The sequence below is a fragment of the Falco rusticolus genome, chromosome 2 (genome assembly GCF_015220075.1).
Source record: "Falco rusticolus isolate bFalRus1 chromosome 2, bFalRus1.pri, whole genome shotgun sequence".
Taxonomy (NCBI): domain Eukaryota; kingdom Metazoa; phylum Chordata; class Aves; order Falconiformes; family Falconidae; genus Falco; species Falco rusticolus.
The window spans coordinates 113,980,466-114,003,390 of NC_051188.1; the positions used below are offsets into that span (position 1 = coordinate 113,980,466).

Sequence of the window (22,925 nt, forward strand, 5' to 3'; positions counted from 1 at the left end):
GGGGAGTGGTACTGCATGAGTAGCTGACGTACAAAAGCATAGGGTCACATGAGGCTGCCAAGGTCTTGCATGCTGGAGCAGCGTTACCTTTGTGCTAGCAGGGAGAGAGCAGAGATCTTGATATAAAACCACCCCTCAACAGCGCTGGCATTTTTGCTGTCACACTGATCCTAGCATGACATCTGCCATCCCTGTATGTTGGCTCTCAGCATGGCCATTCCTCCCCCAAGTCCCAGCATCAGCTCTCTCAGATCTCAACCCAACACACTCTCCCACTAAGCGATAGGCTCTTCTCTTTTTATTATGAGATAAAACACACATATAGAGTGAAATGTAACCACATAAAGATGCTTCAGAAAAATAAACAGACAAGATGACAGAGGACTGGATGACTGAAGGGTGAAATGACTGATACCTGGCATAATCTCCACAGCAAAACTGGGCAAGAGATCAGCAAGCAGCCCTGTCCTGCCTAGAAAAGACAGAAGGAGGAGAACAAGGAGAGAGGTTACTGCAGGAAAAACACACTCCCCAGCCCCTGCCTTAGCCTCCAGTCCCCTTCCTCATCAGCCCACTTGCACTCTGTTAAGTGAACTCCTATCAACCATAGGTGTCATCTTGCTCGATGCCTGGTGTCTGCCTCTGCACTTCTGCCATTTCTGTGTCCTTGCATTTTATCTTTATCAGCAGAACTGGGGGGGAAAGAATCTGGAACAGAGCTTCTCCAATCTAGGCACAAAATGACAAGAAGAGGGAGGTCCCTTTAGTGTGGTTACACAGCAACACCTTTCTGGAGTTATGCTCTACACATGCAAAAAGCTCCTGGAAATGCACAACATCCCTCAAAGAGAAGGACTTTGTTTACTTTCAAGAATGTACTGATGTAGTTTGGATGGATGTGAAACATCTTTAACCCAAGGCCCTTGACAAGTCAGCCACATGCATCCAACTCCTGTGGGTGGTGCTCTCTGTGTGAGGCTCTGCAACCGCAGAGACAGCTCTGGGAAAGGAGTCTTGAAGCATGCCTGTGAGTATGTGCTATTTATTTCAAGATGCACAAGCAACTTGGTGAGATTGTGTGATATAAGGCCAACTCTCAAGCAAAGCAAACCAACCAGGGAAGGATTTCTTGTAGAAATTTGTGGAGTCACTTCGCAAAAAGAAAAGGAAAAAAAATAAAGCAAGTCAACTTCTAATTTGTAACTGAATACAACAAATCCAAGCCCAAAGGCAGCTTGGTGCCTATTTGTTTTGGCACTGAATGTCTGGCATACTTCAGTGATATCCTGCACAGTGTTCAGCTATAACTCACACAACCTGTGCACTGGCAGAACACCCCTATGTGCAGCTAGGCTGCGTACTCTTTTATATAGCACCAGGATCATGCTAGGCTTTTTAAAGACATGCATAGGGTAGGAAAGCTGCACGCTGAAGACATACATTGTGGATATAACATAACAGAAGCAGCTAGGGGTAAGCCAGTGCAAAAGTGGTAGAAAGCTACCTTTGACCTCCCCACATGCCCTTCAGATCCTGCACTAAGTAGCACTCAGACACAATGATGAACTGGATCCCAAGTTCCTTGCCTCTAGTCTTTCCTTGAAGCGTATTTTAATCAAATTCCCACTGTCCGTTTTTTCTCAGTGCTTCAGCAGAGGTTCTGTAGAAATCAAAAATCCACAAGGATGCCTGCTGGGGCCATAACAAACACACTCTGAATGCAGGCAGTGCTTTGCAACCAGTTGCAACTCATCAAAGCTGTCTAGTACTCACAGTAACGCCATCATGACAAGGTGCTCCTGAAGCCTTAGCAAAAGGTACAACGGTGGTCCTTCAGATAACTGTTCCTCATTTACCACTTTGAAATTCAACTCTTTGCCATCAGTCTACTGCAACATTTTCATCCACATACACAATTTCATTACATTCTTTGCACTTTGCATTCCTTTTTCTGGAAGGATCAAGTGTCCAAACTGCTCACAACTACCTTGTTATGGGAAAGTGCTCATGTATGCTTTCTGCTCACAAGATACAGGCACATATATAACTTATGCGTGGCTTAGGTCTTGGGTGCCACAAGTAGGCTCCAAACACATGCACCAAATGTATGCCTTCGTCATAGTACGCTAGATTTACATTGTGCCACGTGCATATTAAACATATGCCATATTTTCACAGCACACGCAAAAAATATGAATTCTTTCACAGGCCTCTGTGTGTGTGTATATGTGAGCAATGTACATGTGAACCACACACACACTGAACATATGAGCAGACACAGGCATGTAGCTTGCCTCCCACATGTTATTAACTCTGCACAAGCCCACATGCAGCCCTAGTCTGAGAGCAGACGCCAACAGACAAATAGCTCCAGGTATATGCTGATTTAGGGCTGAGATCTGTAACACCTATCAAGACCAGCAGCTCCATTTCACATCTAAATAGGTGCCTGCGTTATTTTGAACCTACCCAAAGAGCCTCAGTCCCTGCTAGTGCCGGTTCTTAAGGTGCCTCCTGATCCCCAGGAGGACGCACATGTTCAAGCAGGAAGAAGCACCTAAATATGTCATTTATGTCAAAACACCATTTGACAAAAATGTCAAAAATAACAGTGCTTGAGACCTTGGTTAACTCATTACAAAGACAACCGAAGTAGTTCCTCTGTGCTACCTATGAGCAGCAACTACTTCCCTGCTTGTGCAACCTCACTTGGCTCTGCTGAGTATCTGCTTGGGGAATTTGGTCGCCCTAGGGCTTGCACAACCCTGGAGGCCCCAGAGCCACCTGCGGGGGATGCACAAAGCCCGAAAGGGCCCAAGGCAGCAGCAAACCCCGCCACAGCTCAGCTTGAACTCTGCTGCCTTGACTAGCCCAGCTGACAGCTAGTAAGCACAAAGCCTGCCTCTGCACTGCCATGCCCCCAGCACCTTTCATCGCACCCCAGCTCTGGCCCCTCCCCATCCTGGGCCAAATTAATTCACTGATAATGCTTCCCCGCACCGAGTGCTTCCCTCTTAGTGAGTGCAACCAACAGGCCGGGGCTGCTGCCATGGCTGCCCTGCGGTTGCCACGGCAACGGGAGGCTCCCACCACTGCCCCTCATTGAAGGCGACTTTCCTCCTGCCGCTGCTGCCAGCAACAAGTGGTGCAAAAGTGCTGCCTGCCCGGGCACAGGCGCACCCCAAAGCCCGGCGGTAGCTGGCAGGGGGGAGCCCAGGGTGGCACGGCAGTGGGTGGCACAGTGCCCGAAGGTGCGGCAGGGAGGGCAGCGTTTCAGCGAGCAAGGTCTCCTTTTGGACCCGTGGCTGAAACGCCAGCCAGGAGGCTGCCACAGCATCCATGGCCGGTGCCCTCCCAGCTCTCTACACCCAGGCTGCCTCTTCCATGGGCGTTAAGCTCACCTCACTTCTCTTGCTTTTTTTTTTCCAGGACACTTTTAAGGTGGAGGGCTGGGGTACATTGGCAGGGAGAAAACAATTTAGTAAAACATCCTGCTGAGAGACCTTCTGGCCACGTCACATCTGCACGGCAACTCTGCCCACCTGAGAAAGAGAACTACAGCAGCCCAGGACGTGGCTGGGCACGGCTGCCAAGTCACTGTGCCCCCCCACCCACAAGGGCTACGTGTCCTCTGTGCCAGCTTACCGCCGATCCCCAGCAGACACCCCCAGGGGAAAGAGGGCATAGACGATGGCCCCCTTTTCCAGGGTTGTCCCAGGCAAGCTCTGTTGGAGCTAGGAGCTTGTCCTCATTCCAGTATGGATCTGGGACACGCTCCCATCTCTATTCGCACCGTGCTGTTGCAGGGCTTTACCCACCCACAGCAGCCTCTCAGCAGCCCCCCCGCACACCCCAGGCCCCAGCCAGCCCTGAAGTGCGAGGGAGCCCGCAAGCCCCCAGCCTGCACTGGTGGAGCGCAGCAGTAGAGAGCAGGAGGAGCAATGGGAGATGAAAAGCTGAGGGGGTTGGAGAGCAGCTCCACGAGTTTCAGAGATACAGAAGAGGTGAGCGAGGACAGGATTTAACACCCAGGAGGCAGGCGGGTGGCAGAGTGAGAGAGTAAATAGCAGCAGATCAGGGAGGACCTGAAGTCAAGCAGACAATTAGCAGAGAGTCTGCAGAGGAGAGACACAAAAATAATTAGGGTAAGTGGTGCAGCTGAAAGGAAATGATGACATGAATAAAGTAGGCGCAGGTGCAGTCAGGGACATGGCAACTGGGTAAGTACAGAAACATGGTAAAATACTGGCAATCGCATAAATGTGATAAATATTGGGTAAATATGGGAATAACTGCTGAATTAGTTTCCCTGTTGAGGGCTGCCTCCAGAGTCATACTCCACAGCCATACAATGGGACCATGGGAGGCAGCAGCTACAGAGGGAACTATTACTTCCTCATGGGCCAAAAAATTTGCAGAGCCGTCATGCCAAGAGGCCCCTGGCAAGTGACACTGCCCCGAGGGGAGGCTAGAAAGCACAGGCAAGGAAGCGTGGCCCTTGTAAATTAGATACTTTTCCAAGGAAGCTGCTGTGAGATTTACTGGGAGACCATGAGTCTGCAGTGAGTTCCTCTGTGCTCCCTCTGCTTGGAGCAAACTTTATCCTTTCTTCCCATCCTTCCCTTCAATTGGAGGGAGAAACAGCAGCAGCCCTTCTTGGAGATCAAAGTTTTAGCAGGCAACAAAGACCTCCAAGGAGGCTGTTGCCATGGCTACTTTAGTAAGGGAGGTCTTATAATCACGCCAGTTTCCTTTGTAAGCAGCATGTGGCTGTCGCTGGCAAATAAGGAGGAAAAGAGGGGTAAAAACACCTTGGCAACAAGTAGCACTTCTAAATGGCGTGAAATAGGTAACCAGGAGTAGACTGGGGTAGGGTGAGGGGGACTGGACCCAGATTACAAAGGTGGCACAGGGCAGCAGCACCTAGCAAGGACAGGATGAGCATGTCAGCAGTGGGAGGATACGAGCAGCCTTCCTGGAGCAGCCTTCCTGGCATCAGCACCTTTCCTGGATTTTCAAAGGGAGGGCTCCTGTGCCAATCACTTCTTCACCTGCTGGCCCTACCCACCTTTGGCCACCAAGATGCAGCTCAAGGTCAGAGAGCCCTCAAAGTGAAGTTGCTTACAGACACCTCCCCAGCTGAGATCTGGCCCTCTCATCTCCAACACATGGCCAACAGCACTGACACCTCTGCCAACCACTGTGACCAAGTACTGGCTCAGATGCTACTGGCAGCTTGTCAGTGAAACAGAGCAAAATCCTAAAACCATCGTCTTGTAAGGGAAAATTCTGCCAAGAACTTCTCTGTCTCCGAAACCACATCAACTTGTATAATACAGTCTCTCCTGGCACACAAGAGACTCAAAACCTGGCTATGCTATATTTATACCAGCTATTGAGTCACTTTGCTGAGTAAGAACTGTCTTATTAGCATTGCACACCATACACATGTCCCAGTAGAGATTCTTACCCTCCCTGAAAGCCAACACATGCCTCTATTAGTACATTCATTACGGTGCAATATGCATCTACATTCTTTGCTACCTGTCGGCATTAGACTTGGTAGATTTTGGGTTTAGGCTGTATCAGTATTGGCTGGTAATACAAACTACTACCAAAGATGTCAGTTTAACAATGTTAAATGCTAGCTGACTTTGGAAATTAACAAAAACTTCAAGCGCTAATTGTTGTTGTTTAAAGCGTAACAACAGTAGGAGCCAGAGCTTCTAAAATATTAATTATAAAATAATATTTCACTAATATATAATTTATGTAGCATTAGCTGCTGAACTGGATGGGAAAAAAAACAGGCAATAGATGTCTTAGCAAAGCACGTGGATCACTAACCAAAGTATCAATCCAACAACTGAGATTAGTGGATCACTTTCCTGCCTCTTCCAGGAACTTGACATGTTCTTAGGAATGCAGCCACCACTTCATGAAGCATGTCCAAGCTATGTAAAATCTTGTAATGTAAACATTGCCAACCTTGCACAGACCTACACATTTCAGGGTAGCCAGCTGTGCCCAGCTATACCAGCTTGGGAAAGGAGCAGTATAGCTGCTTTCACAGGACCCTGCAACTGATTAGTAAATTCTGGCTCTCGAAAAGGCATACTGGGTTATACACAATCCCATGCAATTAAGCTAGACTGCTTCCTGATGTCAGCTGGGTCATGTGATGCTAAGATGGGCTATCCGCAGCCACTGCCTGTACTTCTAATTCAAAGGTTACTCCAGGCACCCTGCATCCACAGCACCGGTACAACTGCAGTTCCCTTCAACAAAGGCTGCAATGAATGACTTTACTGAAGCCGACCGACATTCTCGTATAAAAAGCAGTGCACAGGGACTATGAATAACAGTTTGATTAATAGCACTGTCTGTGTTTCAAGAAGCAGGACACTCAGCTGCTAGCTACTAAGACAGTAGCTTTTAAGACTTTCTTAAATTCAGCCTTTTTGAGTCAATCACATTCGTTCTAAAAACCAAAAATGTGTAAAGTTGCAAATGGCTTCACTAGTCCAGTTGTAATGTCAGCAAAGGGTTCTACATTTCTAGTAAACAAATCAGTGCAGAGAGCATCACGTTACTCCTGTTGTGGAGTTGCTAAGCTTAGTCCTGCTACAGCAGAAGCAGAGTTCATACAGTTTCCAGCATGCTAGACCCCATCTGGAGATTTGAAATGCCACCAAAATACAAATATTTAATAAAAGTGTAATAGTACCTTTTAATTTAAATTCTTTCCTTACTTTACAGGAGGTTCAATGCCAGCCAATCTCCTCCTGCATCTCTGAGGCACAGAGGTTACTATCCCTCTTGCCTTGCCTGCACCGATTCTGTTAGAGAGGGTTAAAGTCCCTGACTAAGCAAAACCTACTGAACAGTCTTTTCAGCAAAGCACATAAGCACATACTTAACATCAGGTATGCTTTATAAATCCTATCAGCTTTGCTGAGCACAAATGGATATAAATAAATGCTTATATGCTGTTCTGAAGTAGGCCTGAAATGAAGACAGCACATGGGATTCTCTCATGCTGCCTAAAGTTGTTCAGCTGCTTTGTGTGTCAACTGGCACATCCAGGTGATAAAACTCAACGTGCAATGCCATCATGACCTAGGCTGACTGGCTACTTAAGACTTCACTGGAAGTCTCTGTGATTGCTTCCCTAAGAAAAAAGCAATAATGTAATTTGCTCTAGGTTTTGGATTTTGATCCAAGTTGTGATAAAGCAGCTTTTGATCAATGTTTAATGGTGCAATTCACTGTATAAAAGCAGGATCCTCCACTTTTAGCTAAGCAAATTTCCATTAATTTATTGATGTTATTAGGTATCTGCCATTTTTGCCTCTCAGACCTTTCAAGGTTTCTACATGATATTGAACTGCCCTGTGCAGCAGTACCTTTCTCTAACCTAAACACACCTTTCATCTTAGCATTAATATGAAACCACCAGAAGGGGTAATTTCCTGTTTCCTTTTCTATTCTGATTTTTCTGTCTACCCCCACTGATAACATGAGCGGGCAGAACCTCTGCTCTCTTCAAAATTCTAATCTGTGCTTAAATCATGCAGCAGCCCCAAACTAAGTAATGTAAATTATATCTGAAAAACCACCGTCAGCGGGGAGCAAACAGCAATGTGCTGTGGGAATGGCAGCATCTCTTGCAGACACTGTCCCTCCACTGCTCCAGCCACTCTAACACAGAACATGGGTTCCAACCAAAGAGCGGTGAACAGCAAAAGAGCAAACAAAACTGTTTTACCAATGTCCCCTAGGACTGTGGAACCACTCCTGTCTACATCCATACTCACTGTCTCCCTCCAAGCAGCTGGATGGAATAAAAAATCTCCCAGAATATGACAGAGTATTAAGAAACTGTATTTTCACCAATGGCTGCTTCCTCCTTTAGCCATCAATGGGGAGAGGTAAAGGAAAAGAAATAAAAAATACCAGCAAAGGCAGAAGGAAAAGAGTAAGGTGGGAAGGGGAAGGAAGGGAAGAAAATGGGTAGGTAACCTGGAATCGTTCCGAAACCTGGCATGTTGTCTCCATACACACTACCAGGAAAAGAAATACACACAAGCTGTGCCAAACAGCATGAGGCAGAACAAAGTATGCCCATGACAAGTATGCTTTCATGCTGCTGCCAAACTTCGAGTGCTTCACAAAGTGCAAGGTCAGACCCACAGGCCGTAGCAAACAAAATCAGGTGCAGTCAAGGTAATGCAGCCTAAGCTACATGTTTCCTCCCAACATAACCACAACAAACTGGGGCTGGGGTCTTCATCAAGCCAGCTTCAGAGGAGGGGATTTCTTTGGTTTCTCCCCACATAGTCTTCTGTACACACTGAAAAACAGATTCTTCCTGTTACCATGGTACTGTTTCATCACTAGTGTCTGAGCACAGTTGCAGACACAAATAAGACACCAAATCCTGGACTGGAAGGTGAAGAAGGGACAAAATTCAGCAGCCCATCACCACGCAGCCACAGACATCTCCTCTGGAGAGGCTACCTAACAGCTACCACTGCCACTTGGCAGAGATAACCTCACCTGAACTGACACAGGTCAGTCTTGGACCTGTTATTAACTAGCACATGATACACAGTCACACTGTGGATTTAGGTAAGGGTGTAACATTTCCTGGAGGGATCTATCCTCCAGCTGTCCATTGCTTGACTGACACCTCAAGGAGTGAGGGGAGCTGATGGCGCTGTTAGAACAGTCACTCACCCATTCAGTCTGGTTTACTTTGTGATGACAACTACAGCTCCAAATATAAATGTCAATTAAACTCTGACCTTAGGGAGGGCAGCAAGGGCACTTGAGAGACATGTTCTACCGTATGCCTCTACGTACCACCTACACACCATAGACCCAAACTTTTTAACATTTCCCTTCACATGACATACAGAATCTGTACACCCAACAACCATGTGAGCATGCTGACCAGACATACACTGATGTCAGTCAATCTTAAGGTAAGTTGGGAAAAACTCATCTTGCTCTCCTGGGGCAGTCTAGACGTGAAATGTAGCTGGCCCAAGGTGGTGTCAACAAATGTCACTGAAAGGCTCAACTCCCCCAGCTGGGATGGGTGCTTTTTTGACCTTACACCTGATTAGGGTGACTGTGAAACTGCACCCTGAACTGGACAAATATAATTAGGCAGACAGGGAAGTCTCCCAAACTGACACACTCAAGCAGATAAACATGGTGCTTCTTGACATCCTCACAGGTCAGAAAAGTAAGATGAAGGGAATGTTAAAAGATTTCAAAAAGCATAAAATTTAAGGTCTGGGTGTCTATTTCTAAAAGACTCTGTCTCAAGTGTTCACTTGGCTGCAAGTTTATTGTTTCATGACTTAAAAACAAGGGTTCTGACTTTCCACAGCCCTGCACCTTCTGTAGTCATTTACGCCTGTGGAATGTGTGAGCAGTGTGGGTGTAAACATTACTATTCTGGTTTGGTAGCATTTGCCACCCACTTTGCCTAGGTGTGAATGACTGCACAAGGTGCAAGGCAATGGTGAAGGTACTGCAGGGACTGTTTCACATAGATCTTACACCCATAGTAATACAGTATACAGATATGTAGAGAGAGCAAGAGAGCAGAAGGAAAGATACATCAGCTATCTGTTGAAAAAGCAATCTGGCAAGAGGGCTTACCAAGCACAAGCAGCTCCACCGATTCCTCATTCTTGCCCTCCACATCATCCGGTGTGATAATAAGGCAGTAATAGAGCCCACTGTCTCCCCACATCAACTTCCCAATCTGAAGGTCTGCATCTGAAAGGCAAGAAAGAAAAGTCAGGCTTTTCCTCCAACACCTTTAGCAAGAGTGAAGTGTTGAAAGCACTGGGTCCATCTCCATGTCCCAAATCCATTTCATTTCCTTACTAAGAAGAGGGATTAACTTTATCCAGAATATTACAGTATTCAGGAAAAAACAACAGGCTGAGGACTCTGTGGCTGTAGTGGGAAGACAGGAAACGCCACAGAGGCAGCTCACTCTGCAAGTGCCGAGAGCAGGAGAAGTAACTAATGTCACACTCTGTCCTGCCTATCACCTGGGGTCCCAACAGTATTCATGCCATGCAAGAAGGGCTTAGACAGTGTCTCCTCTACAGTGCTTCAGTGACCCGCCAAAGAGGTTACAGGGAGACAAAGGAAAATATTCCCCCTTGCTGAGGCTGATCACATGCCCTCCACACCAAGGAGCCTCTGCTTCTGGCTAGGTGGTCTCCCAAGTCAAGCAGAAGCCTTGTACTTTTGAGGGGCAAGGTTTCGCACACAGCCTTCCAGACCAAATGTGTAAGGACCCTGCTCCCCCCACACCCACCGTCTCCACCCAACTTGACTTCACCCCATGGAAATCTCTTCCTTTGACACTGCCCAAGGCTGTGTGGGTTCAGGTTCATGACAGGGTAGGCTGGTGAAGTCCACAGCTGAGCAAACACAAGCTGTAGGATAATTTTGGTATTTCAGAACCGGGAACAAATCAGTGGATTTTGCAAGGAAGAAAAACCTAGACTGCAGAGTCTGAATTCGTACCTCTCTCACTGGCATGCTTTTGTGAAGGAAAATCTATACACAGAGCAATATGCAGAAGCCAGGAATAAAACCCTTCCACTTCATCAAAGGGAAAAAGAACACTGTGTCAGGGTCAGACACCTACATGGAGTGGGATGAAGGGAAGCACTAAAGGAAATTACTTTTGGGTCTAGGTTTGGTTGGTTGAATCCTAAATGTCTGGCATACAACAGCTCCCTTCCAGCAGCCTTTTCTAAGTGAGCTACCTGAACAATTACTGAACACCTCCAGTACCCCAAATTGCCAAGTGTCCATTCCAACCCCCACCAAGCATCCCTGGGGTAAGAGTTACCATGGACAATGCTGACATCTCTTTCCTTGTAGAAGTCCCCTATAGTGACGGCAGATCCTTGTTTGGAGGCCACGACACGGACTGTCCTCCTGCTGTCCACGCAGTCCAGGTAGGGATCCCAGTCCAGGTTCCTCTTGCTCATTGTTTGTAAACCAGAAGTTGCCATACCCAAAGCTTCTCCCATCCGGTCCTGGCAGTAAGATTTAAACCTCCACTGTACCACAGCTGGTTGGGTGGAAGAAGTAGAGAAATGGCAGCGGAGCAGAGCAGGCTGAAACAACATGGCCACCTTCTTCTTCTCAGGCACAGTGACCTGCAATCCTTCCACCTCAGCTAAAAGACAAAAGCATAAGCATCATATGCCTTGGCACTGCTTGAAGAGGGAGCTACTGCTCCTATCATAGCATCATTCTCCCCACATACATAAAATTAAAATGTCCATCTCTTTCAGGTGCTAGGGTGCAACATTCCTCAATGTATGTAAGCATGGACGTTGGCAGCGTAAGTTTGCTTTTCTCACAGCCTGCAGCCACACAACAAAATACCGCACGATGAGGCTGAAGGCTCAAATGTAGTATTCTTATGATCCACAGAGACCCTAAGACAGCAGCATGATGATTCACAGCTTCTATGGCAGGTTCACAAAGAGGAAATGTTTTAGGGATGGCCATACTCCACTTCTACAGGTCAGCCAAGGGGCCAGATCCTTAGTTCATAATAATCCCAATGCAAAATAAGTCACCTCCCTCCCAATTTCAGTGGCATCACACCTCCTCAGCCAGCACACAGTGCCTGGCCCAGCCTGTTGTGCACTGGTGCCCAGTTAGTGCTGCTTGCTCTGCCAAATTCTAGAGATGCATGAAGGAGTGGATCCAAATCATACAGCTCCTGCCAGGGCTGGCATGCAGCACTGAGAGAAATTGCTCCATGTGAAAGGTGCAGAGAAAAATGGCCCAAACACTCAAGTTTTTCACATTCTCAGGGAGGATATGGAATTCAACACGTAATGTTTATCTACCATTTGACAGGAGAGCCACAGCCTGGAGCTGATATATTAAGGCCTCTGAAAAGATGCATGGGACTGCTGCCACAGCCTTGCGTAGCTTGGGGAGAAGCTAAGAGTCAGTGAGCAATGCCTGCAGAGAGCCCTCGGGAGACCGAGGTACTCCATCTACCCACAGGGGAATGGCCGAAACGTTCCACAGACGCCCTCATTGCTTCCTTCCTTCTTGACCTGCAGGCAGCAATGACTGAGAGCAACTACACAACACTGGAAACACATACTGACACCTTCCCAAGCAGGGATGTGCTGTCTGCGGAGGCACAGGAACAGCCCAGGAGCAAGAAGAGGGCATCTAAGAAAGGGGAAGTTTGTAACCAGTCACTCTCTCCAGCTGAGGGGCTGCAGGATCTGATGGCGCAGGTTCATATGACAAAAGGGAATCTGTTTCAATATGGAAAATGTTGATGATTGCACCTCCCTACACTCAGTTATCATACACCCCAACGCCCATAGCAGTGCCCAACGAAAAAGAGGACAAGACACAAGGAAACTTCCAAGAGAATAAAGCAGAAGAGGATGTTTACACAACATCAGGAGGGACTGATGGACTTAGGCGAAGCTTAGGGAGAAATGAAAGACTGAGGACAAAGAAAGGCTTCCTGATGTCAGGAAGCAGTAGGAAAGAAAGGGAAATGTGAAGAAAGAAGAAAAGAGTAAGGATAAAGTATCGGGGTAAGTATAGGAAGCAGAAGGGAACCAGGAAGCTTACATTCATCTGGAAGAAGCTGAAGAAGGTGTCCCAGCCTAGGTCAACACAATTTCAAAGGGCTGGAGCCAGGTTGCAGGAGATTAAGAAATGATGTAGAAAGGAAAGGAAATGGAGTCAGCAAAAATAAACCACCCACTCCAGAAACTAGAGATGAAAAGGAGATGGAAGCTGGCAAAAGAAAGTGAAATGACAGGTGATATCTTTAGGACAGGAAAAAAAAAGGTATAGACTAAAGCACTGGAGCTTAAAGCAGACAGAGAGCAATAAATGCATCAACAGTATGACAACAGCAGGCATGAAGGGACAAGGTCAAGTGGGAGACTGCTGCAGATCTGAAAAGCAAAAAAGCAAGCAGAGATCTCATGATCAAGAGTCAGAACCAAAGGGAAGTGAAAAGGCTGGACCAACACTGAAATATTCAACAAGTTATCAATGTCCAAACTGTAAATCACAATGAAGTCTATTGAATACCAGTCAAGGGATAAAAAACACCACATAGACAGAACCTAGGAGACAGCATATTTCAGAGAGGCAAGATAGTCACTGATGGTAACAAAGAGTTACTGATCTAGGCAGGACTTCACTCTGAGGACTACCTTGTGCTTGCATTGCACAGTGGTGCTACAGCATTTGCACAGGAATGCTGCATTATGTATACAATGAATGTATGGCATTATGCATATTGTGCTTGCGCCATGTGGAAGTTGCACAGGAGATGCCACTAGTTTTGCCAGAAGTGCCTGGACCCAAACCCAAACACTGAAGTGTGGATGTTCTCCAGAGTACCACAAAACATAGCTGAGGTCCCAACAAGATGCTCCCACAGAAGAAACAGGGGTATGAGGCAGCTCCTCCACTTTCCTGAGGTGTAAGCAGAGAGAGAACTCAAGAAGTGGCAGCTGGGACATTTCTGCCAAGGACTCGAGGGGCAGAAATGTGGCAGCCATGCAGCACTAAGAGAATGTCACCACTTGCTTCTCAAGGTGAACCAAGTGGTGATGTTGCCTTATGCTCTCCTCTCCAGAGACCTGCGCTTCCCTGGTTGCATCTGAATGCAAGAGACATGATGAACACCTTGAAAAACAAACAGGTGCAGGTCAGACCTGTATCTGGCAACTCTGTGCTTGACCCCACGCAGAGTCTGTGGCCATAGCCAGCATGTGACATGAGCTGATCAAGTGACTCATCACGTTACTTCAGCTTCAAGGATAAAACAGTGACACAGTGAATATTTAAATCTTTCCCTTGTGAACGAAGTACACTGCTTAGTAAACACAGTGCTTTCAGCTAACCATGCACCGTAGCCCTCCTTCCCTGTTAATGAGATTAATGAGTTTGGCAGGCCAGGACTGCTTTAATAAATGATTAGCTGAGCTTTAGCAAATTCCCATCTGACTAACTTTCCCCACCACACCACCATGTGAATGTCTGTATCAAGAAAAGAAAAGAAAAGCAGCTTTGGGAAAAACACAGGAATTCTTCTTCCCAAAAGCATTTGGGAGATGTGCAATACATTATCCAGCATCTTCTATATCCTATCCCAAGTTCTTCATTAACTTTTGAAGTATTATTTTCAGATTCTTTCCAAAAATAGCACTTAAGAGCAACACAGTACCTCAGATTGAGAGACTGGAGCAGTGGAAACTCTAGATCTATTTAAGTCAAATTATATATAATTATATAGGGCTGAACTGGGAAATTATACACCTGTTATTTCCTCTGCCAAAAAAAAATTATCGGAATCAATTCACATTGTACGTCACCACTGTAACAGCATCCATCGAAAAGGCCAAGAGGATGTTTAACTGGCTGAAGGCAAGATGATGGCTTTACACCTATGAGCTACGCCCATGCATGTGAGTTACAGAGTTCACATATGGAAGCTTAGGACTTCCTGAACCTCAAGAAGAAACTGCTGACCTCAAAAATCTTCAAGAGACTAGCCAAGATAAGAAAAGTCTCAGATATGTCACAGGACGGAACTCTGGGCTGTTTATATAGCAGAGCAAAAAAGAGTGAAAGATATTAAAAACGATGACAAGCTTAGTAACAGCAACGTGGTAGTTCTTTGTCTAGTTTAATACGAGTAGGACTAAAAAGAAACTGAATTGTGCTCTGCTATGTTTTGACTAATGCAGACAGAGCAAGATTAGCCCTTATTTCAAAATCATCATGTAAATGCTCCAGAGCAGCAACCTGTTCATTGTGAATTTCACAATGTTTGAACTTTCACAAGAAGAAATGTAGCTCGTGGGAGTCTCATGACTACATGACAATTTTGCTTTCCTTCTTTCTTGATCTCCTAAATCCCCAGAAAAAGGTCTGCAAATACTAATCAAGTGCATCTTAAAGCACACAGATATCCTTACTCTCAGAAAATAAAAAGAATCCATGGTTATGTGTCTGTGCATGTGTAAATATATACTCTCAGAGAAAGAGCTTAAAAATAATCACACTTCAGAAATAGAATTGTATGGGCTTTGTTTGTTTCTCACTGGCAATGTGTATGTCTCTTTTCTCCGACTCTTTTCCTAAATTATCCTCAGATTACGCATTCAAACTATGCAATCAACATTACACACAAGCTATCACTAATACATTTTAGTGGTGATTAAAGAAAATTCCAGGAAGTGATTACAGAGGGGATATTTGTAAACGCACATTTAAGCCTTGTAAATCTGATCTTCCCAAGTGCCTTCCATGAGTAAAAGAGAGAAGGCAACTGAGAGGCGATAATTTAAGCTCTTGCTTTTCAGTTGCCTTCCGGGGGACCCTATGCCTCCCTGAGGCTACATGAATCCCAAAAAGATTTAGCTTCACAACACAGCCTCAAATTAGCCTTTATGAATAGAACCGTAGACTGGTTTGGGTTGGAAGGGAACTTAAAGATCATCTAGTTAGAATAAAGGTGATCTGAAGCACTAATCCCTGTACAAGATGGCAAAGCCAAACACTGTAGTTCAGTGTAACAGGTCTCATAGACACTGCATCCTTCTAGCATTAGGCAAGATCTGAGTCCAAGAAAAGGCAGCACACATTACTCTTCAGGTCAGCATGGGTCTCCCTATCTGTGCACACATCACATCTCTTTCCTTGCAATTATCTGGCTCACACTCCCCCTTGCCTGAGGCCGGACAGCAGATGCTATGAAATTACAAAAATTACATCCCCCCAGTTTGATGCATCTTTATGGACAGGAGTGGCAGTTGTGCACAGAGAACAGGAACTCCTTGGACCCTGAACCAGGCACTTCAGGAAAACTACTCCTAGACTATACCTAAGGGCTTTGGCAGAAAAGCGTACATTTATTGGTAAGAGACAGTGCTCCTACGGTAGTTCATGTCACTTCCCAAACAAAATAAACTGTTGGGCAAAAGGATGCTAATATCTTTTTTTTGTGCCTTGGCTACTACACATCAAGTAAAAGTATTCTTTCCCCTGCTGCTGAATATAGGCAAACCATCTGGACTTTCAAAGGTGGATCAAGCCTGAATCAGGAAGTGCAAGATCGGGGCTTCAAGACTGAAACGTTAGAGATGTTAAACAGATGTCTGAACAGGTGAATGGAGAGCCAGTGGGATCACTGAGATTGTGTTGTACAGACTTCTGTCTACTCATGCTGGACTAAATCCAATCCATGCAATTTATCAGCAAAAGCCATCACCATCAGATTTTGTTGAGTGGTTTATGGGAAATTAATTGGATGTCTTGGTCTGGTTCCTATCAGACTTGTGTTCTTAGCTCCGTGGCCACCAATTGTCAATTTTTTAGCCAGCAAGAAAGCAATGCCTAAATAGGTCAGCTGCAGCTGAGGTGAAAGCATGGTACTGCTTTTTACAGCTCTATAGCAAAACCGAGAATTTCAGCTCCCTAACTGCTTAACCTGGAAAGGGACAAAACCAAAGCAGTCAGAAAAAAGCATGGCCTTGCACACCCTGCACCCACAGCACAGAACCTCAATACAGAAACACTCCATGCAGGGTAGAGCCCAGACTCTGCAAGGTGACTGCAGCAGACACTGGACTATTCCTTGCCCTTCCCCATTCTCCATGATGCTGTCCCCCAGGTGCCCCAGGCTCCTGACTTCTCTAGGGAAGTGCACAGCCCCAAAATGGCAGGGACTGTGTAAAGGCTTTCGCAAGAGCTCAGGATATTTCATGGACTTTTCTAGGTATCAGCCTCTCTTCACCAGCTTCCCTGCGCTCATTACACTCTCTTACAACCTGCCCCTTCCACACCATCACAGAAGTCACCCTGGATATTTTCAGGTGAATTATGTCAGCTTTGGCCATCAGATCAAATCCACCCTGTCTTATTACTGTCTGAAAGTTGTTACAATTGTCAGATGGCTCCTGGTTTACAGTCTTGGTTCAGCATCCCTGAATTCACTCCCAGCACTATCGCTCAGCAACTGGTCACCACCAGAAGCCTGAGAATGAAGGAAAAGAAATGGGAAGAATCTCTCCAAGACTTACAACACCAAGCCATAACACCTGTCCTTAGGACAGCAACGAGATTCCCACTGGTGCCACTCCCACTCAAGGTGATGTCACAGGAATAAAAAGTAAGATAAATGCAAGATTTCTTCCAAGTTACACTATACTTATGCTGTGTGCAGCCAGACAAGGGAAATCAGGTGAATACTTCAATTCAAGGCAGGTAAAATAATCCATCCGTTTCCCTGCCTTCCCAAGAACTCCACTCAGTTGGCTGGGAAATAGCAAAGCACAGCTGTGCTCCAGCATGCCCCCTCTGCCTGCTCTCCTAAACTGTGGTTGGGAAAGCAGAGGTAGTAAATCTACCTGCCTTTGTACTACACCATTGCACTGCAGTGGCTCTTCTGCTTAGGGAGAGTAAACAGGTAGTGAGTGCTAAATTATTGGTGAAAAATTACCTAATAGGGAAAGCAGATCACATGTAAATGTGGACAGTCTTCTAACTGTAATCTTTCCAAGCTTAGCCTGAGTTGCGAAGCCGGAAAGAATTTGCTCTGCTTGTTCTGAAGATAACACTGGAGTTCAGTCTCCAGTGTAACACTTCTCTCCAGTTTTAAATGCATTAGGAATTACAGCGTTAGTAAGAATAATGGTAAACACGAGGGGAGGATTCATTCCAGAATCAAGCTGCACTTGGTAGTTTACAAGAACCAGCTTTACACAGGGGCTTAAGGATACTTGGCAAATTGTAACTTCTTTTTCTAGAATGAGAAGAACACAGTCCTACACATATCCTAACCTGTGCCACTTCCTAGGAAGGAATAAAGGATGACCTGCTCTTCATCCTTTTGCTGTTGTTACTAAAATACGAGCTTTAGGCACGTGGGAGAGCAGGGCAGGAGGAAGAGAAGCCAAACAAATCCACTGTACCTCACACAGGATTTTTTGAAATTGCAGTAAGTAGTCAAAATGCACAAAACCAAACAAAAGATAAAGGCAAAAGTCAAAAATTAAAGACAAACAAAGGACAGAGAGGAATTATTGCTGGGAGGAAAGGAACTATGAGTGCAAATCAGAAATTTCTCAGCTCACCTCAGGGGGGGAGGAGGGGACAGAAGAGGGAGAGAGCGCCTCTCTCTCTCTCGCTCCCTTTTGTCCCTGTCTTGCACTCTGCCTCTTACCCTGGCCCCTCCACCTCCCAACCCCCACTTCTCTTTCCCAAAGTGGAGTGTACCACTCTGAATGGATTAGGGCTCCTTACCTTGATGCAGACCTTTCATTCCTTTGCACAGCCACTGGGGAGAGGAAAATCTTGAATCCATGTTTGCTAGCCTCTCTCCCTTTTCTGCGCACACACATACACGCTCACACTCACCCCCTCACACACACATCTTTGATTATTTGCTTTCTCTCAGCCACATAATGGGACAGCACCGCCTGCTCTATCACTGGGTGGCAGCTGCCAGGAGGCTGGAGGGGAACAAGTGGACATCTCTCGGTGCCTCCATCTCTCGGCACACGGCTATGGCTAACCTGTTGCCTGCCGCAAGCCTTTGCCTGCCAGCAGTCGACAGCACCAGCAGCAAGCAGTCCTGCCTCAAAAGCCCAGGACTAGAGGAGACTGGAAGGTCTTCCTACCGCAGCGGTACCTCTCTCTCTGCACAGACCTTGCATGCTCCAAACAGCTGCCAATAATCATGAACTACCTTTAATGGAGGGAGAAAGGTGTCAACAGCCCAGCTTTCTAGCTTGATGGAAAAGTCCTGATCTAGCCAGATAACGAAGCTCTTTAAAAAGAGAGAGGAATGTTATGTCATGTTTATCTACACCCTGTACTCCTTTACCACTCCCTGGATGCTATTTATCAGCACACTCCTATGGCTAGCAAGAAAGCAGCGGTAGCTGTGGGTGTGCTGGCACTCCAGACCAACTCAGTGAAGCGGGATATGTTCGGAAGCAGCCAAATGGCAGGGAGGAAGGCAAGGAGGGAGGATGAGTTGGAAGCTGCCGAAGCCCCAGATGAGGCCATGAAACCCTGGAAGGGAGCAGTAGGCAGGCACCGGTGTTGAAGATGACTCAGAGTGAAAAAGCAAGGAAAGGGGTGGGTGGGTGGTGGGAGAGAGGTGTTATGACTAAAAGCCGAAATTTACTGCCTGTGAATCCTAAATCTGAATAGGAAGACAGAAGAGGCTGAGGTCTTTTTTGTGGGACACATTGGTGGTGGTGGGAAATATATGCCACTTAATCCAGGAGTGCCTGTTTCTTCTTTCAGCCTGTAACCAGCCTGCCTGGTGAAGCGAGCCTGCTGCAGCTTCTCCTAAAGCCTCCTGCTCCTGCCTGTGCCTGGCTGCTGCACCGGCTCAGAGGCGGCAGATCCTGCCGCTGCCCGGGCAGAGCCCCCTCTTTCCCCCGACTCCCGGCTGCCCTGCCGCTCTCATCCTGCTGTAATCCCTACCCTCGCCGTCCAGCTCTGACCCAGACCCTTGCAGCTTGTTCCCCTGCCCTCTCTCCCCGGCAGAGCCCTCTCCGCTCCACCCCCCCCCCCCCCCCCCCAGTTCCCCTCCCCCTTGCTTAGGGAGGGCTTGCCCGACCTCTTCGGGAGCCGGCTGGGCAAGGGGCGGCTGGCGAGCTGTGCCGGGGGAGGCAGCCCCGTCCGGCGCTTACAAAGGCCTGGGCACTGCCGCACCATCACCGGGAAGGCCGGATCCTGCCCCCTGGAAGCCGGGGCAGGGGCAAAGGCAGAGCAGCCCCCCCCCTCACACCTCTCTCTTAGACGGCGTGTGCGGCCAGAACACCGGCAAAGAAGTTCCTGCAATTGTTCCCGACCCGGCGTGGGCGGGCGGGGGGAGAGGAGGGTTGCCGCCATCCCCCCCTGCACCGCGGCCAAGGACACTCCGGCCCCCCCGCGCTCCTGCTGCCTCCCCGGGCCGGCTCCCACCGTCTCCGCCACAAACGCGCTCCCTTACCCCTCCGCGCCGCCCCCCGCCCCAAGCGCACTCCGCCGACCGAAGCGCCGGGGGCCCCTCGGGGCCGCCCCCGGGCCGGCAGGAGGCACCGGCTGCCTCCCCCCGTTCCCAGCGGGACCGGCCCCTCTCCGCGAAGTCTCCCCAAACTGCGCCGCGGTACGCCCCCGTAAAGACCCCCACCCGCCGCTGGCTCCCTCCGCAGCTTCCCGGGGCATTTCCCCAAACCTCCCGTTTCCATCCTCAAGAAGGCGGCAGAGCCCGCCGGGCAGGGCACGGCAGGGACAGACACGTCGGGGCCGCCCGCGGCCCTACCTGCGAGCCACAGCAGGACGATCCAGCCCAGGACGTGCCCATCCATCTTCCCGCTGGCCCCGGCGGCGCGGGCGGGCGGGCGGCAGGCGCGGGGCGGGGGCACCGCAGGGCGGGCGCGACCATGCCGCGGGGCGGCGGGAGAGGCCGGGGGGCGGTGGGAGAGGCCGGGGGGCGGCCCCGCCCGGCGCGCCCGCAGCCCCGCTCCGGCAGCCGCCTCCCCGTAGAGCCGGCCGGGCTGGCGGCGGCGGCCCGAGCCGTGCGCTCCGCTCCTCCCCTGCCGCCGGCTGCCGGCTCCCGCGGCGGCTGGGGAGGGGGGGCGCCTCGCCAGGCCGCCCCCGCGGCTGTCCGGGCGCGGCGGCAGGCGGGGACAGCGCGGCGGCGGGGCGCGGGCGGGGGCCGGCCGGCGGTGGGAGGCGAGCGGAGGACGGCGGCGCGGGGACACCGGCACGCACGCACGCCGCTTCCCGAAGCCGCTTCCCTCCCTCCGGCAAAGGCGCGTTTCGGTTGCCAGGTGCCGCCGGGGGTCACCGGGGCTCTTGTCCTAGCAGCGGGCACCAGGGCACGTTCCCCTGCAACTAGTTCAGCCGCCGGGCCCGGAGCGGACACACAGACCCTGCGGGGCCGCGGCCCCGCGGCCCCGTCCCGGCTGACAACTTTGCTCAAGCGCTGAACATGTCCACTCCCATCATCAATCCTCCCCAAATTAACCTTGGGAAACGAATGTAGACAGTTCCAATTCTGAATTTCCCCGGGGTTTCCACTTCCAGCATTGGGCACTGCGACTAATTACTGTAGTTTTAGATGAAGAGGGGATATAATTTTAGATGAGGAGGAGGCGTTCTGGCTGTTAGCAATGGACAGCTGAGTTGTGGGGTGTTAAAGTTTTCATGCCAAGATGATATTGGAAGGGGATAGAAGTTTTTTGGGAGGAAGAGGACAGGCAACTAGAAATCCAGCTAAAGAAAATAACTTTTTTTAAAAGATGGATCTTGCTCTGAAATTAAACAGCCCTGGCCACCGTGGACCCATGTGTATACATATGTACTGTACCAAAAAGTTCTAAACTTTGTGCACAAGTGAAATAAGTCAGTGGAATCATTCATAGGCCTAGAGCTGGCTAAACAGTGGCATGGTTTCTGGGGTAGCTCAGCACCAAAGAGAATCACCTTTCCAGCATGGCACTCACCCTTCACAGCATCCAGCACAGCTTCCTTTGCATGCTGCTCATCTTCAGGCACTTTTCTTTCAGGGGCTTTGCTGGTGTTCATAAGTGAAGTCTGGATTTTGCAGACATCAGTGATTCACATGAGAGATGGGAGTAGTCTTCAACTTCTTTTCATCTGGAATTTCCCAAAGAATATAGATCATTTCGATTTTCTAATGCAAAGTTGGGCCCAGAAGGGAGTTGTGCTAGGTATGTCCTGCTACTAATGGCAGGTGCACCAGGATGAATGCCTGCACTAAAACTGTACCAGCCATTTGCATTCCAGCAGGTGTTTTCCAATTGCCTGCAGATTCCTCATAGTTTTGCCTTTCAGACTGGACTTCTCTACGGGCAAGATAAGCTTTTTTCACAAGCGTGAATAAAACCAGATCGATAATACCTGAGTGAAAAAGCTAAACAGGATGTTTGCTATAAAAGATGCGTGGAAACATTTTAGTTGTTTTTCAACAGTCATAGTCCCTCTTAATAAAGTGGAATTAGAGAGACAATCCCTAGGCAGCCAGTCTGGTTTTAAGTGTTTTATTCAGAGCTATTCAGTGTTATTTAAAAATACTTTTCACAAAGAAGTTTATTTTTATTCAACATTGCTTTAAAAAGAAAATACACACCCACCCCAATCAGTGTCCTGATGTTCCTCTGACCTGATACACTATGAATTTAACTGTTTCGCTGTACTAGCTAAAAGCCACTATTAAGATCTAAGATGCTGTTATGCTAAATATCGTACATACACAACAGCACACGGTGCTGTTCTCCTTCAGCACACAGTGATCTGACACCCCACTGCTTTTGTGCATATTTGCAGCTGGAACGCAAAGCAGAAACTCTCCTTAGGGCCACAACTTCAGGCTCCAGAAATACATGTAGTTCCAGAAGACTCAGATGGAGTTACAATACTTCACATCTGCTGAGGGCCTGCCTCACCACTGTTACCTTTCCATAGGTTATAATTCCTGAAGATTTGTATGGGCTGAGTTAAGACTCCTAAAAGGTAAACACGAAGCTATTTTTCGTCTCCCTCCCTTAACCATTTTTCCTGCTAACCCTCAACATTTCAAGTGAAATCCTGGTGCCTTGCCTCTATAACTTAATTGGCCAGGAGTCTGATCCGGAGTTCCTGAGACAATGTTGATATTATCTCATATGTTTAACATTGGGAGCAGTACAATCCGTTATGCGTCACTATTGTTAGCTACTCCTAGCTTTTTGCTTTTTTTTTTAATCTACTCCAGGTTTTGCAAATAAATTTGGCATACATGGTTTTGCTAAACTTTTGACTCACAACAAAGGAAGGAAAGATTTTCAATACAAGGAAGCACCATT

The 22,925-nt window shown here is 48.0% G+C and overlaps 1 protein-coding gene across 5 annotated transcripts in view; it reads right to left on the reverse strand.

Moving 5' to 3' along the window:
- Nucleotides 1–20,508, reverse strand: part of ILDR2 (immunoglobulin like domain containing receptor 2) — a 36,300-nt gene extending 15,792 nt beyond the window's left edge. For 3 of the 5 annotated variants that reach the window (XM_037378051.1, XM_037378050.1, XM_037378049.1), the window contains exons 1-3: nt 20,378–20,508; nt 10,892–11,224; nt 9,676–9,795 (exon numbers count right to left, since the gene is read on the reverse strand). In XM_037378051.1, coding sequence (XP_037233948.1) covers nt 9,676–9,795; nt 10,892–11,224; nt 20,378–20,423 — 499 coding nt within the window. In that variant the 5' untranslated portion in view covers nt 20,424–20,508. Of the gene's footprint in view, nt 1–415; nt 473–9,675; nt 9,796–10,891; nt 11,225–20,377 lie in introns of all 5 variants that reach the window. The other 2 variants (XM_037378048.1, XM_037378047.1) reach the window with 1 other exon arrangement.
- Between the last annotated feature and the right edge of the window lie 2,417 nt (nt 20,509–22,925).